The following is a 13447-nucleotide window of genomic DNA, read 5'->3' on the forward strand; positions in this document are numbered from 1 at the left end:
CATCTCATTTAATCCCATCTGCATCACGGCTGCAGCAGACAGCTGACTGCAGCGCACTGAGCGCGCTCACATACGGGCTTATCCCCCCCCCCCCACCCCGGAAGGAAGCCGCTTCCTCCAGCCCCCATGCGCTAACCTCCCTGGTCTCTAAGACCCCCTCTCCATTCCACCATGTGAAGTAAAGCAAACACGCTGCTCTCAGTGAGCTATAATGACTGACTCTGATGGCTGCATGAGGGCTGTATGACTGTCCATCAGGCACAGAGGTAATTGGCCAGGTGAGATCAGGTGATTTTCTCCTGGCAAATGTCAAACCTGATGAGCACAGAGAGAGAAAATGTGTGCAAAGGAGCCGTTTGGGCTCGATGAGCAGAGCGATGGGTTTGTGACCGGGGGCGGGGCTGTCATTACACTGTCTCTCTGCTCACCTCTGCCTCTGGCCTGGAAAGAGGGCTTCTTGCTCAATACAGTCCATCAGTGATGGGAGCACAGTCTGGTACAAGACCACTTCCCCTGGCTGACAAATTGGCACATTGTCTCTGTCTGTCTTTTTTTTGTGCCATGCCTGCCTGCCTGCCTGTCTGTCCATCTGTCCACCTGCCTGCCTGTCTGTCGGCTTGCCTGTCTGTCTCTCATCCTGTCGGCATGCCTGTCTGTGTCTGTCCGTATGATCATACCCACAGAGGCCGTGTGTCCTTTGACTCTCAGGATTAAGCATTCTTGGGCTAGATGGTTGTGGTGCATTATGGGATTGGAGCACTGATGCAGTTGAAAAGGACAGTGGAACAGTGTGCAGTGCTCCTGAAAGCCCCTTAAATGTGGTAAATTGTCTTGCTGGTGCAGCGAATTCACTTGGACTTCATGTGCTCCCTCCCCGTTCTCGTTCCCTTTGGGTTTTGTGTTTTGGTTTCAAAGCGGGTTTTTGATCCGAGCCGTGTCACGTGGACAGCGCTGGAGCTCTCAGCCTCCCTGTCATGGCCGGCTCTTCAGAACACAGCACATGCTGAAGGATGTGTCATTTGTGGCAGGTCGTTTGATCCCTTTTCCAGCCTGATCGTGCTGAACCGATAGCAGATATGCTACCCCCTGCAGCCGCTACGCAGAGAGGATGCTAACGGCCGAGGTGGGAAGCAGTGGGATTAGTGGGATTAGTGGACAGGTTGGGGTTAACTAGGGTTAGATAAACGGGTGAGCAATGACATCACTAACTCAGAGCTCTCATGGGTGACATCTATAAAAAAGTATTTACTGATGTTAACTACTGTGTGATAAAAAGTGTGATTTTATATTTTATGGTATTATGTTAAGGACATGTAGGCACTAAAGGAAAAAAAAGATTTCCTCTCATAAAATGCAGCAGTCCAGAGCAGTTGTTTTAATAGATGATTTTTCTCTTTTTTCAGTTGGCTGACAGACTGACATTTTCCCTGGTGAGTGGCCCTCTGGCCATGGTGCTGTGTATCAGGGGACAGAGAACTGCAGAAAGCTGTGGAATGTGTGTACTTTTCAGCCTGAGCTGTTTTCACAGACGTTTTCCCGAGCGTTCTCTTATCACAAAGTTTTTATACTCATTGATTTTCGAATATATATATATTTGTAAATACTAGATTCGCGTTTTGCAGTTGCATTGTTTTTGTACTTTGCTGGGGTCTCTTGGCTTTCATGTTTAAAATGAACCAACTCCTACCACGTCCTCCACCTGTACCTCCACCACCACCTCCTGCTCCACCACAATCACCTCCACCTCCTCCTCCACCACCACCTCCTCTGCCTCTACCTCCATAACTACCACCTCCTCTACCTCTATCTCCTCCACCACCATCACCTCTTCCAGCACCTCCATGAAGAAAAGGCCTCTGTGTGTATCACACATATTAACTGATCTCCACCCATCTGCAGAAAAATCACATCTCCACTGACTAAACCAGCGCAGATGATTTCGGGACTCTTGGAAGCATGAAAAATGCCTCAGTGTCAGATATGCAAGGAAAACCTGTCACCCGTGTGGGATAATTTAACTGCTTTTTGTGAAGCCCAGACTGAAATGAATCCCTTTCATTCCTCTAAATAACCCCACTGCAGGATCAGCAGCAGTGATTTCCTTCCCAGAATGCCTCTCTGTAATTCCCTGTTAAAGTTGTGGCCCTTCAGCTGGAGGACTCAGGCGTGAAGCCGTCCTCCAGAGCTCTGTGCCGCCCCACGCCACCGCGGCACCGCCAGCTAGCCCATGTGGCACAGAGGCCTTCCTCAGCCACTCGATTGGGTCGTGTTTCTGTGCCAAGCTATCAAATAAAATCTAAGATACATGGGTCATAGGGTCCCCTGAGGATGAAGGAATTCTACAGGAAATGCTTTCTTTTTTTCTGAAAGTTTCCACCCATCTCCCAGCCTTGCCTGGAACCCCCTAAACTAACATCCGCCCCCCCCCCCCCATTGATGTCTGCTACGAGAAAGTGATGTTTTGGGTCTCTGCAAGACAAAAAGCCCTGAGAGATGTTGGAATTAGACCCAGATTTTCACAAAACAGTGAAATGTCTCCTTCATGCTCAGCGGTCATGTGACTATGGACAGATGAGGTGGTGTCAGCAGTCATGTGACTGTGGACAGAAGAGGTGGTGTCAGCAGTCATGTGACTATGGACAGATGAGGTGGTGTCAGCAGTCATGTGACTGTGGACAGAAGAGGTGGTGTCAGCAGTCATGTGACTGTGGACAGAAGAGGTGGTGTCAGCAGTCATGTGACTATGGACAGATGAGGTGGTGTCAGCAGTCATGTGACTGTGGACAGAAGAGGTGGTGTCAGCAGTCATGTGACTGTGGACAGAAGAGGTGGTGTCAGCAGTCATGTGACTATGGACAGATGAGAGAGAGAGAGAGAGAGAGACAGGCTGATTAGCCGAACATGAGCACGATGTGAAAGTTTCTTCAGAGAGTACCAAATCTACTCCTGTGCCAAGAGACATAGAATTTACTGAATTATTTGGGGGAGGGGGTAGGGGGTGGTTGAAAGAGTTCTTTCCAGTCATTTGTTTTTTTTTTCCATCATTCCTTCCATTAAATCCATCTTTCCCAGAGGAACACTCTCTCTCACATGCCAGTCCTTTCCCCCCTCCTCCCCCTCTTTCTCCTTCCTTTCTCTCTCCTCTCTCTCTCTCTCCCCCTCCCCCTTTCTCTCTCTCTCTCTCTGACTGAAGATCATAGCGGATGTTGTGATTGCTCAGGGCTGTATTGTAGATCAGATCTGTCACACTGTACACTGCCCACATGTTTTTATAACCCTATGATGGCTTTTTGTTTTCAGTTTTTCTTGGACACAGCCCCCCCCCCCCCCCCCCATGCTGGATGGCATAATTCTGAGCTCAGACAGTGTGACTCCTGTGAGGGGAGAGCCACCAAATCATTACAGAGTGTGTGTATGTGGGAGGGAGTGTGTGTGTTTGTGTGTGTGGGTGGGAGGGAGTGTGTGTGTAGGTGTGTATGTGAGAGTGTATGTGTGTGTGTGTGTGTGCATGCGTGCAAGTGTGTGTGTGTGTGTGTGTGTGTGTGTGCGTGCGTGCGTGCGTGTGTGTGTGTGCGTGCATGCGTGCGTGTGTGTGAGTGTTTATGCATGTGTGTGTGAGTGTTTATGTGTATGTGTGTGTGTGTGTGTGTGTGTGAGTGTTTATGTATGTGTGTGTGTGTGTGTGTGTGTGTGCATGCGTGCGTGTGTGTGAGAGTGTTTATGCGTGCGTGTATGTGTGTGTGTGTGTGTGTGTGTGTGTGAGTGTTTATGTGTATGTGTGTGTGTGTGTGTGTGTGTGTGTGTGTTTATGTGTATGTGTATGTGTGTGTGTGTGTGTGTATGTGTGAGTGTGTGTGTGTGTGTGTGTTTATGTGTATGTGTATGTGTGTGTGTGTGTTTATGTGTGTGTCCATTAGAGAGGGAACATGCTACCCCATTTGAAATGCATGAAGCTAATATAACGGAAGTAGATCTGTAGCGAGTTCAGAACCGTGTTCCCTGCTGTCAGTACCACAAACCAAGAGCTGCGGTTCGCTGACTCAGCTAAAGACCAGGGTCCCCAGCTAATGGGGCTAACCACACTCTTACTGGCTCTCCAGGGGTGTGATGTCACATCCTGTAGCGGACAGTCTCATGGCAGCTCACCGACTTCTGCTTCTTTTCTCTAAGCGGCCTGCTGGCTGCGTTGCCACAGTAACCCCTGCTGGCGCAGGCGGGCCGTAGGGGTTCGGCTGGTCTTATGGGAAGAGGGCAGGGACACCGCGCTGACTGAACCCCCCGCCCCCCACCCCTCACCCCCCTCCGGGAGACTTCCGCCTGCGGTCCAGAATCAGCCCACACAGCCGCACGAGGAACCGCATGAGCAGGTGAGACACAAGGGGGCGCTAAACACGGACCGCCGTTATTCCTGTGACTCGTTACTCATTACTGACCTGGGACAAAATAAAACACGAGTTATTTTTTTAAAGCAAATCTGTCATAAGAGGGTAATACTTAATTCATATTTTCTAAGGAAAGTGACACAAGGCCAGAGTACGCTAGCGAAGCACAGAGGACGGGACTGAGCGGGTCGCGTTGGCGCTGGGCGCACAGTGACACCGCCGTGTCTGTCACAGCGGAACACGGCGAGGGATCGGCATCGATATCTAACCCGCTGGGCGAAGCGCTGCCCGGTGCGCTGGGGCGCTATCCTGTTAGCGCACAATCAGCGCTCGCCCCGTGCTCCGGTTACAGCCCGCCCCGTCCCGTCCACACAAGGCCACGCGCGCCCCTCCCCAAGAGCTCTCTCCGTGCGCTGAACTCACCCGCACTTCCAGCCGGCTTTCTCAAATGTCAGCCTCGACAATTACGCTGCTGAGCTCGTTCAGACTGTAATCCATCCTGGTAGAGTTCCCTGTTACAGTGGCATACCCTTCTAAATAATCAATAAATATTCAACAAGTAATATAATTGCTATTTGTTGTTGCTGCAGTAACAATGATAATGGGGCGGTGTCATGTGGTCTCAGAGACTCGATGAACCAATCACAGCGTTTCTCTCTGGAGAGCGGCCTTTGCATTGGTTCATGCAGGTCACTGCCTGTAGGTCACAGGTGCCGTAGCGCAGTCCTTCATGAGATACACAGCGGTGAGGTAAAGTAGGCTACGCTGCTAGGTTTAGACTAACACTGTTTGGCATTAAGTATTCATTTTAAGGCCCAAATTAAATTTGACCTTAAAGATTTTTTTTTCCAAGGGAGGAATTTAAAAAAACAGTTCATCTTTACATCATTAACATTGTAGGCATTTGACAGATGCTGTTGTTCAGAGCGCCTTGCAGGGCCTGCGCTGTTTCACACAGTTACAACGGGATAGGGGGGTAGCAGGGCCTGTGCTGTCTCACACAGTTACAGTGGGACAGGGGGGGAGCAGGGCCTGCGCTGTTTCGGTTTACAGCGGGACAGGGGGGAGCAGGGCCTGTGCTGTTTCACACAGTTACAACGGGACAGGGGGGTAGCAGGGCCTGCGCTGTTTCACACAGTTACAACGGGACAGGGGGGAGCAGGGCCTGCGCTGTTTCGGTTTACAGTGGGACAGGGGGTAGCAGGGCCTGTGCTGTTTCGGTTTACAGCGGGACAGGGGGGAGCAGGGCCTGCGCTGTTTCACACAGTTTACAGCAGGACAGGGGGGTAGCAGGGCCTGCGCTGTTTCACACAGTTTACAGCGGGACAGGGGGGTAGCAGGGCCTGCGCTGTTTCACACAGTTTACAGCGGGACAGGGGGGTAGCAGGGCCTGCGCTGTTTCACACAGTTACAACGGGACAGGGGGGGAGCAGGGCCTGCGCTGTTTCACACAGTTACAACGGGACAGGGGGGGAGCAGGGCCTGCGCTGTTTCACACAGTTACAACGGGACAGGGGGGTAGCAGGGCCTGCGCTGTTTCACACAGTTACAACGGGACAGGGGGGTAGCAGGGCCTGCGCTGTCTCAGTTTACAGGGGGACAGGGGGGTAGCAGGGCCTGCGCTGTTTCGGTTTACAGCGGGACAGGGGGGTATTCACAGAAGCAGTTCAGGTGGAGTACCTGACTCAGGCTCCTAAAATGAACACAAAAACCTGTTTAAGCTGGCTGACCTAAATATGTTAAAATGGAAGCACAAAGTATTTGTGCAGATAGGCTGGAACTGGGTCTTCATTAATTTGGGCAATATTTTTTCCTGTTTTTTTTTTTTTTTTTACATTTTTTTTTAAACCTCCTTGCACCTATTTCTTATTTTTAAAATGTAATTTGTAAAAAAAAAAATAAAATAAATAAAAATGCATGTGATTCTTATTTACCAGACCTTTCCACACGACTTAATTATATATAGGCCATGCTCACGTAATGCAAATGAATAACATCAACAGCAGTGGATGTGACTGGAATTAGCAAGTAAACTGGTGTTATATTAATTCTTTAAAAAGCTACCCTAATCCTCGTGTGGTACACATTAATGATCATTTGCTGAAATGCATTTGTGCCAACAGCAAACGCAGAAACCTCAAATGCAGGAGTGCAATTAGCACGGTTGTCTTGTTTTAGAGCTGTAGCACATCTGCGTTCTGTCCATCAATGTGCCTTTTCTTTCAAACATCTTGCTGATAAATCATTTCATGCACACTTATTGTAAATCATAGGCTGCGTAAAACAAGCACTTGCGTTGCGTGGTGCAATGGAATGAACATGTGAAATATTGAACCGTGCCTTCTAGCTCTACAAAGTAATTCAGTGATTCTGACAAGTTGTCAGGAATAACACTTTATACGTTTTAAAGCTAAATGAGCGAAAATTTCCCCCGGGGATAATAATCTAGACCGATCGCGCCTGTGCGTCAGAGAAGTCATCGAATGTTGTCCATGAACGCACCAGATTAAACCTGAATGATATTTAGCAAGAAGAGGTCAAATAAACGGTTTAACGTGTTGTCTCCAGGAGCACGTGGAATGGCAGTCTTCTCGTTTAGCGATGCTAGAGCAGATCTGTACCTTAGTGAACTCCTACAAAGTTCGAACTATTTTCCAGACATATTAAACATTTTCTATGTTTTAACCCTGTCATTTTCCCCTGTCAAACATAGACAAGAAACTGTGTTTGTCGAAACATTTCTTTGAAAAACTTGCTCTTTTAAGGCTTAAGTAAATTGTATCCTACACAAAATTGTATTCTACACGGAAACTTTGTAGTGAGCCGTACTTGTTTGCATCATTCGCGGGAGCTAAACTCTGCCATAAATCTGCCGGTCCGCGTACGCTTCCGTAACAGGTAAGGTCTTGAAACAGAAAATGTCTCCATGTAAAATGTTAATGTTATCTTTCTTCACCATTCTTTACTAAAATTTGAACGCTGTCCGGTTCTGGTTCGGGAGTTGTTTTGCTTTTTGCTCCTGAAAAAAAAACACTCATAGGCTATGTACACATAGGTGTATGAATGATACGTTTTATCTAGAAAGCACGCGCTCTTACCTATGGTCGTGATCACAGTGATGGCAAAATAGAAAGACCCGGCGAATTTCCACTGAACCCCGGCTTTGTGCGGCTTCAGCTGCAACACAACCGTTTCCAACTCGTAAAAGTTTTCCTTCGTCAGGTTGTACTTGTCCATTAGGTCTAATTTTTTATCGTCCAGTTTCTTCCGCTGAGTGGTCTCTTTCTTAGATTCCAAGGCATCGAAGACGGCGGCTCCAACCAGAAGGTAGGTGAACGTGCAGATGATGAGCGCGAGAGTCCTCACGTTTTGCCTCTTCATGGTCTGGGTGACTTGACGGGCTCCCAAAGTTTAAGCGCGAGTCTGGAGGCCGGAGAGCTCGGCTGCTGGTTCATGGCTCCACTGTGTCTTTCGGTGACTGTTGCGCGCCGCGAGGTCTACTGATGACTTTATTTACTGGAGCGCGCTGTTAACGGGAGCTGTTCGTTCAGCACCACCCCCGCACACACCCCCTCCTTTATCCGACTCCCCCGGGACTCCGCGCGAGACGCGAGTGTGTGCAGTGCAGTGCGTGCCTTATTTGGTAATTTTTCGCTGAGGTGTGCTTGTGTTTTCTTTAGTGACATAATTTCTCCGCATTCTCTCTCCATAAAATAATTTCTCCCCGGCGCTGGCGGAGGGTTCCTACTTTGGCTGAGCAATCGCCTCACGGAAATGGGCGTCAAGGGACAGGAGGGAAACAGTGCTACTATTTATTTTTCTCTTCGTCACTGGAAGACTAAATGACGACTAAAATATGAAGCATGTAACTTATATATAGCACAAAAACATCAAATTAAACTATTAATGTGTCCCGCATGTTTGAACAGTGATTTGTTCTTTAAAGAAAGTTAAGCAAGGAAATGTTTCTCTTTGCGTCGCCCGTGTACAGTGCAATGCTGTAGTCTTTTTTTTTTTTTTTTTTTTTTGGTCCGTGAGAAAAGGGACAGTGTCTCGTGCGAAATGATTTCAGCTGAATCATAACTCGGGGGGAAGGCTGCGCGGGAGTTGAATCTGATCCAGTGTCTCGCGCCATGGCTGCGCACGCATTTACGTTTTTTTTTTATGTTTTTCTTTTTGGCTTGTACATCGCCGCCATGTGATTTGCTATTTATACGTACAATCAGAAGGCACGCTTACACTTTGCACCGCGTGTTTCATTGACGTGAATAGGATAGTGAATTAGTGACAGGATCAGATAAGTCTAGAATGGTTTCTGCACGTGTACGTTTTTTGTTGTTGTGGAAAGCCACAGCGCGTGAGGCGCTATTCGCTGTAATAAACTGGATTTGTGGGTGGGAGTCAGACCTGCTTACAGATATACCGCAGCTCTCCCGCCTACACGTGCACACTCACCTGCTTGGCCTTCATGCAGCCTGTCTTTCTGGAGAGGGCTCAGATTTACTGTGGGGTTTGGAGGAGGGGGTTAGGGTTTGGGGGGGTTGCGCCTTCCTGCTGAAGCAGTAGGTCTCAGTGCTGCAGCATGCCCTTTAGGGTTAGGGTTAGGGTTTTGGGGGGGTTGTTCCTTCCTGCTGAAGCAGTAGGTCTCAGTGCTGCACAGTTATAAGTACAGCAGTGCTGGGCAGGTGTGTGGGGGGGGCAGTTATAGGTACAGCAGCGCTGGGCAGGGGCAGGTGTGGGGGGGGCAGTTAGAGGTACATCAGCGCTGGGCAGGTGTGGGTGGGGGCAGTTAGAGGTACAGCAGCGCTGGGCAGGTGTGTGGGGGGGGCAGTTATAGGTACAGCAGCGTTGGGCAGGTGTGGGGGGGGGCAGTTAGAGGTACAGCAGCGCTGGGCAGGTGTGGGGGGGGGCAGTTAGAGGTACAGCAGCGCTGGGCAGGTGTGGGGGGGGGCAGTTATAGGTACAGCAGCGCTGGGCAGGGGCAGGTGTGAAGATGCCTGGAAAAGCACAGGCAGATTTAATGAGATGCCTTACTGCCAATCCAAGCCTATGCATACATGCATGAGCCTCACTGCAGGGAACTCGCTGTGAGCTAAGATCAATATTTTCATTCAATAAAAACCTTATGGCTTTATAAAACTTAATTTGAATGAGCCAACAGAAATACAGACATAACCCCCCCACCCCCCCAAAAAAAAACAAGAAAAAAAAACACACGCACACGCACACGCACACACACACACGCACGCACACACACACACACACACGCACACACACACATGCACACACACACACGCACACACACATGCACACACACACACACACACACACACACACAGCCCACAGAGACAGACAGAGTAACCTTTAATGAGTGTTCCTGAGCCATGGATGGGCTCTTGCGTCAGACTGTATTCCGGTATTTTATCTGCTCGCATGGTCTCCCGTTATTTGTGCATTATTAAAGGTCACGCAGTGCACACATTGTTCTGCTTTATTTGTTTTTGGTTCATAAGAGTTGTTATTAGTATGATCTATTAAGGAGAGAATCATCATCGACTACAGTTTATATGATCAGCGATATTGTTGTGACTTCACTGTGTTTGACGTGTATGATTGCTACAACACTTGCACCATTTATAAAAATCCATTTAGTGTCGATAACAACATCACTGCAATGGCTCTTCCTCTCCAGCAAACTGGGGGCACACACACACACATGCACACACATACACACACACACGCATGCACACATGTACGCACACACACACACACACACATGCTGGGAGAGCAAAGCGGGTCATTGTCACCACGGTTACCCTGTCACTGTGCATTATGGTGATGGGGGGCGTCCTCTGGAATGCCGTTGCCGTGGTTATCAGTTCCTGAGGCTGTGAAGAGGCTGGTCTGCAGTGACAGGTGCATTGTGGGAAACACGCCGGAGGGTGTATGTGTCTGTGTGGCCCCTTGGGAGACACTTCCTGTCAGATTCACTGCACAAACCCCAAATCCCAGAATTCCCTTCAGAAAAATGGGCATCGGGGGCCAGTGGCTTAAGTGGAAGGAACATAAAATACTTACTTCAGAAAGGTCCACTGTGTGAAAACTTGTTGGTAAATGGTGAAACATAAAATCAGGACTCATTGATTGAAATAGGACTTCTGCCACATTTAAACAACAGCAACAACATATATATTGCAACATATATCAGTTCTTGCTACTTTGGTCGCAATGGGATATATAGGAATATATTTAATAAAATGCATTATTAAGCAAGACTTACAATGTATTGACAAAGCCTTTGTGTAGAGTGCTTTCATGTAATCAAAAGCATTATTCACTGCACTGCAGTATATTTTTCCATTTTAAGGCAATATGTTCCTGTATATATTCCTGTTGTGAAAGGGCTGTTTCTAAGATCCTCCTCAGCATGGGTCGCTCATGTTTTATTCTCAATAACATGCACTGAATTAAGTAGCTGCTGCATTGTGCTGTGGAAATAGCACTTTTCGCATCAGATACACATTCCCCTCCCCCACAACCCCTACCCCCACACACAACGCCCTGCCCCCCAACACCTCCACACCCCTTACAATTCTCCTTATGTTCACAAGGAAGAAAGTGCTTTCATGTGCAAATCGTTCCATAAATAATGGCCCTCTTTATGTTACGTGGAGTAAAATCAATAACTAATCATGCCCTTGTGTGAAATCCTTCCATATTTGGTATTTATTTATAGTTTTTCTTTGTTTAATATGAGAAAGTGTGCTTGTACCTGCAGTTACCCCCTTTCACAGGCCGATGGTCTCATAGTTTTCTGAGAAACATGGTTCAGCAGTGCCACAGCGTTACTGAGTCCCCACACAGGAGGAAACTGTTTCAGAGAGAGAGAGACAGAGAGAGAGAGAGAGAGAGAGAGAGAGAGAGAGAGCCCCACGCTTCGTGACTCTGATGCTTGTGATATTCTGAGACAGGGGAGCCTGTTTGGATTTTCAGTGTTGAAATGATTGCTCCAAATATTGAATTTGGCTCGAATCTGTTTTTCATAATTTGCTGTTGAAATGTGTTGTGTATTTGTACCTTACCACTTTTGTAATGTGGTTTATGCCTTCTTGCCATTGTCTAATTGAAGCCATTTTATCATGTTGATGAAAATTTAAGTTTAGCTACCTATGTAATCGGTTGCCATAGCACACCACGATTGCAAACACTGTACGGGATGCTATTGAAATGTAAATATTGTCGTGTGATAGCAGTGTTTTCGGGAAACCATAAAGAAGGCAGCTCGCTTCCGCCTTGGTCTTGGTTATTGATTAAATCAAATGCGTCGAAACTATAGAGAGTGCAGTGGCACCGTCTTTTCGTTATTTATTTATTTATTTATTTATTTATTTATCTATCTATTTTTTGACAGAGAGCGCGCGTTACGTAATTCCCTGGCATGAAAACATCGTCAGCGCAGTCAGCAGTGACAGGGAAGGAAGGAGCGCTGCGCCGCGCTTCGCCGCGCTCGCGATGTCCTTCGCCTCGCACGCGGCTCACCCCGCTCTCCGAGCGCCGATGCCCGCGGAGCATCGAGCCTGATGCCCGCCTCTGACATTCACCGCCTCCGCCGGCGACTCCGCTCGCGTCACTGAAGTCCTCTCCCTCACGGAAATACAACATGCTGCAGTATACTGTAAATATTCTGGATATTTCTGAAAAGTGTCATGAAAATATAAATATATTTCACAGCTATGTCTTATTTCAAAATAAAGTGTAATATATGAAGGTTGCAATACTTTGTATATTTGCCAATATTTTGCCAAGTGTTGGTATAAAATTTTAATATAATTTTATATAATATAATCTTTATGTGCCTAATATATTCAGTCTCAATATATTGCGGTGTATCTGATTTCCATATGGATCATGCTACTGAGTTCATGGAAAAAAGCCAATTTTTTTGGAATCAAAGGAGACGCGACAGACCAGAGACATCTGCTCAGGCTTCTGAGCTGGTCTGAAAGGGCCGTTGTTCGCCTCCTGTTTGGCTGACGATGACCCAGCTGCTCCCACAGGCTCTCCTGTCATCTGGAGGAGTTGGATTACATCACATTGTTCATTTACAACAGCAGACACCCATAAACCCCAGTGCATGCTGGGTGCTGCTGTCACTCCCAAACCTTTATGTCTGTTATCTTCCAGTCATCTTGTTGTTTTTTGTGTCGGTCACATTGTACTGACACGCACGAAGCAAGCTGCGCAACACACTATAACAGCAGTGTGAAGCAGTACAGCAGTAAAGCGCTTTTATTTTGGCTAATGCGGAGATATGACCCCAACCAATCTAATCCCTGCTTCTCCTCTCACCCTCCTGCACCAGCGCAGTCTCAGTCTAATCCCCGCTTCTCCTCTCACTCACCCTCCTGCACCAGCGCAGTCTCAATCTAATCCCTGTTTCTCCTCTCACCCTCCTGCACCAGCGCAGTCTCAGTCTAATCCCTGTTTCTCCTCTCACCCTCCTGCACCAGCGCAGTCTCAGTCTAATCCCCGCTTCTCCTCTCACCCTCCTGCACCAGCGCAGTCTCAGTCTAATCCCCGCTTCTCCTCTCACCCTCCTGCACCAGCGCAGTCTCAGTCTAATCCCCGCTTCTCCTCTCACCCTCCTGCACCAGCGCAGTCTCAGTCTAATCCCCGCTTCTCCTCTCACCCTCCTGCACCAGCGCAGTCTCAGTCTAATCCCCGCTTCTCCTCTCACCCTCCTGCACCAGCGCAGTCTCAGTCTAATCCCCGCTTCTCCTCTCACCCTCCTGCACCAGCGCAGTCTCAGTCTAATCCCCGCTTCTCCTCTCACCCTCCTGCACCAGCGCAGTCTCAGTCTAATCCCCGCTTCTCCTCTCACCCTCCTGCACCAGCGCAGTCTCAGTCTAATCCCCGCTTCTCCTCTCACCCTCCTGCACCAGCGCAGTCTCAATCTAATCCCCGCTTCTCCTCTCACCCTCCTGCACCAGCGCAGTCTCAATCTAATCCCCACCTCTCCTCTCACCCTCCTGCACCAGCGCAGTCTCAATCTAATCCCTGCTTCT

General features: G+C 48.4%; 1 protein-coding gene and 1 long non-coding RNA gene across 2 annotated transcripts in view; one reads left to right on the forward strand and one right to left on the reverse strand.

The window, feature by feature from the left end:
* kcnk3a (potassium channel, subfamily K, member 3a) overlaps nucleotides 1-8130 on the reverse strand; it is a 34954-nt gene extending 26824 nt beyond the window's left edge. Inside the window, exon 1 of the mRNA XM_035421394.1 lies at nucleotides 7481-8130. Coding sequence (XP_035277285.1) covers nucleotides 7481-7763 — 283 coding nt within the window. The 5' untranslated portion in view covers nucleotides 7764-8130. The remainder of the gene's footprint in view (nucleotides 1-7480) is intronic.
* LOC118229441 lies at nucleotides 1021-12075 on the forward strand. The gene is made up of 4 exons (XR_004765668.1): nucleotides 1021-1123; nucleotides 1404-1495; nucleotides 4171-4367; nucleotides 11794-12075. It is a non-coding gene; the product is annotated as an uncharacterized LOC118229441 (long non-coding RNA).
* Nucleotides 12076-13447: the final 1372 nt, after the last annotated feature.

The sequence above is a fragment of the Anguilla anguilla genome, chromosome 6 (genome assembly GCF_013347855.1).
Source record: "Anguilla anguilla isolate fAngAng1 chromosome 6, fAngAng1.pri, whole genome shotgun sequence".
In the NCBI taxonomy this organism is placed as follows: domain Eukaryota; kingdom Metazoa; phylum Chordata; class Actinopteri; order Anguilliformes; family Anguillidae; genus Anguilla; species Anguilla anguilla.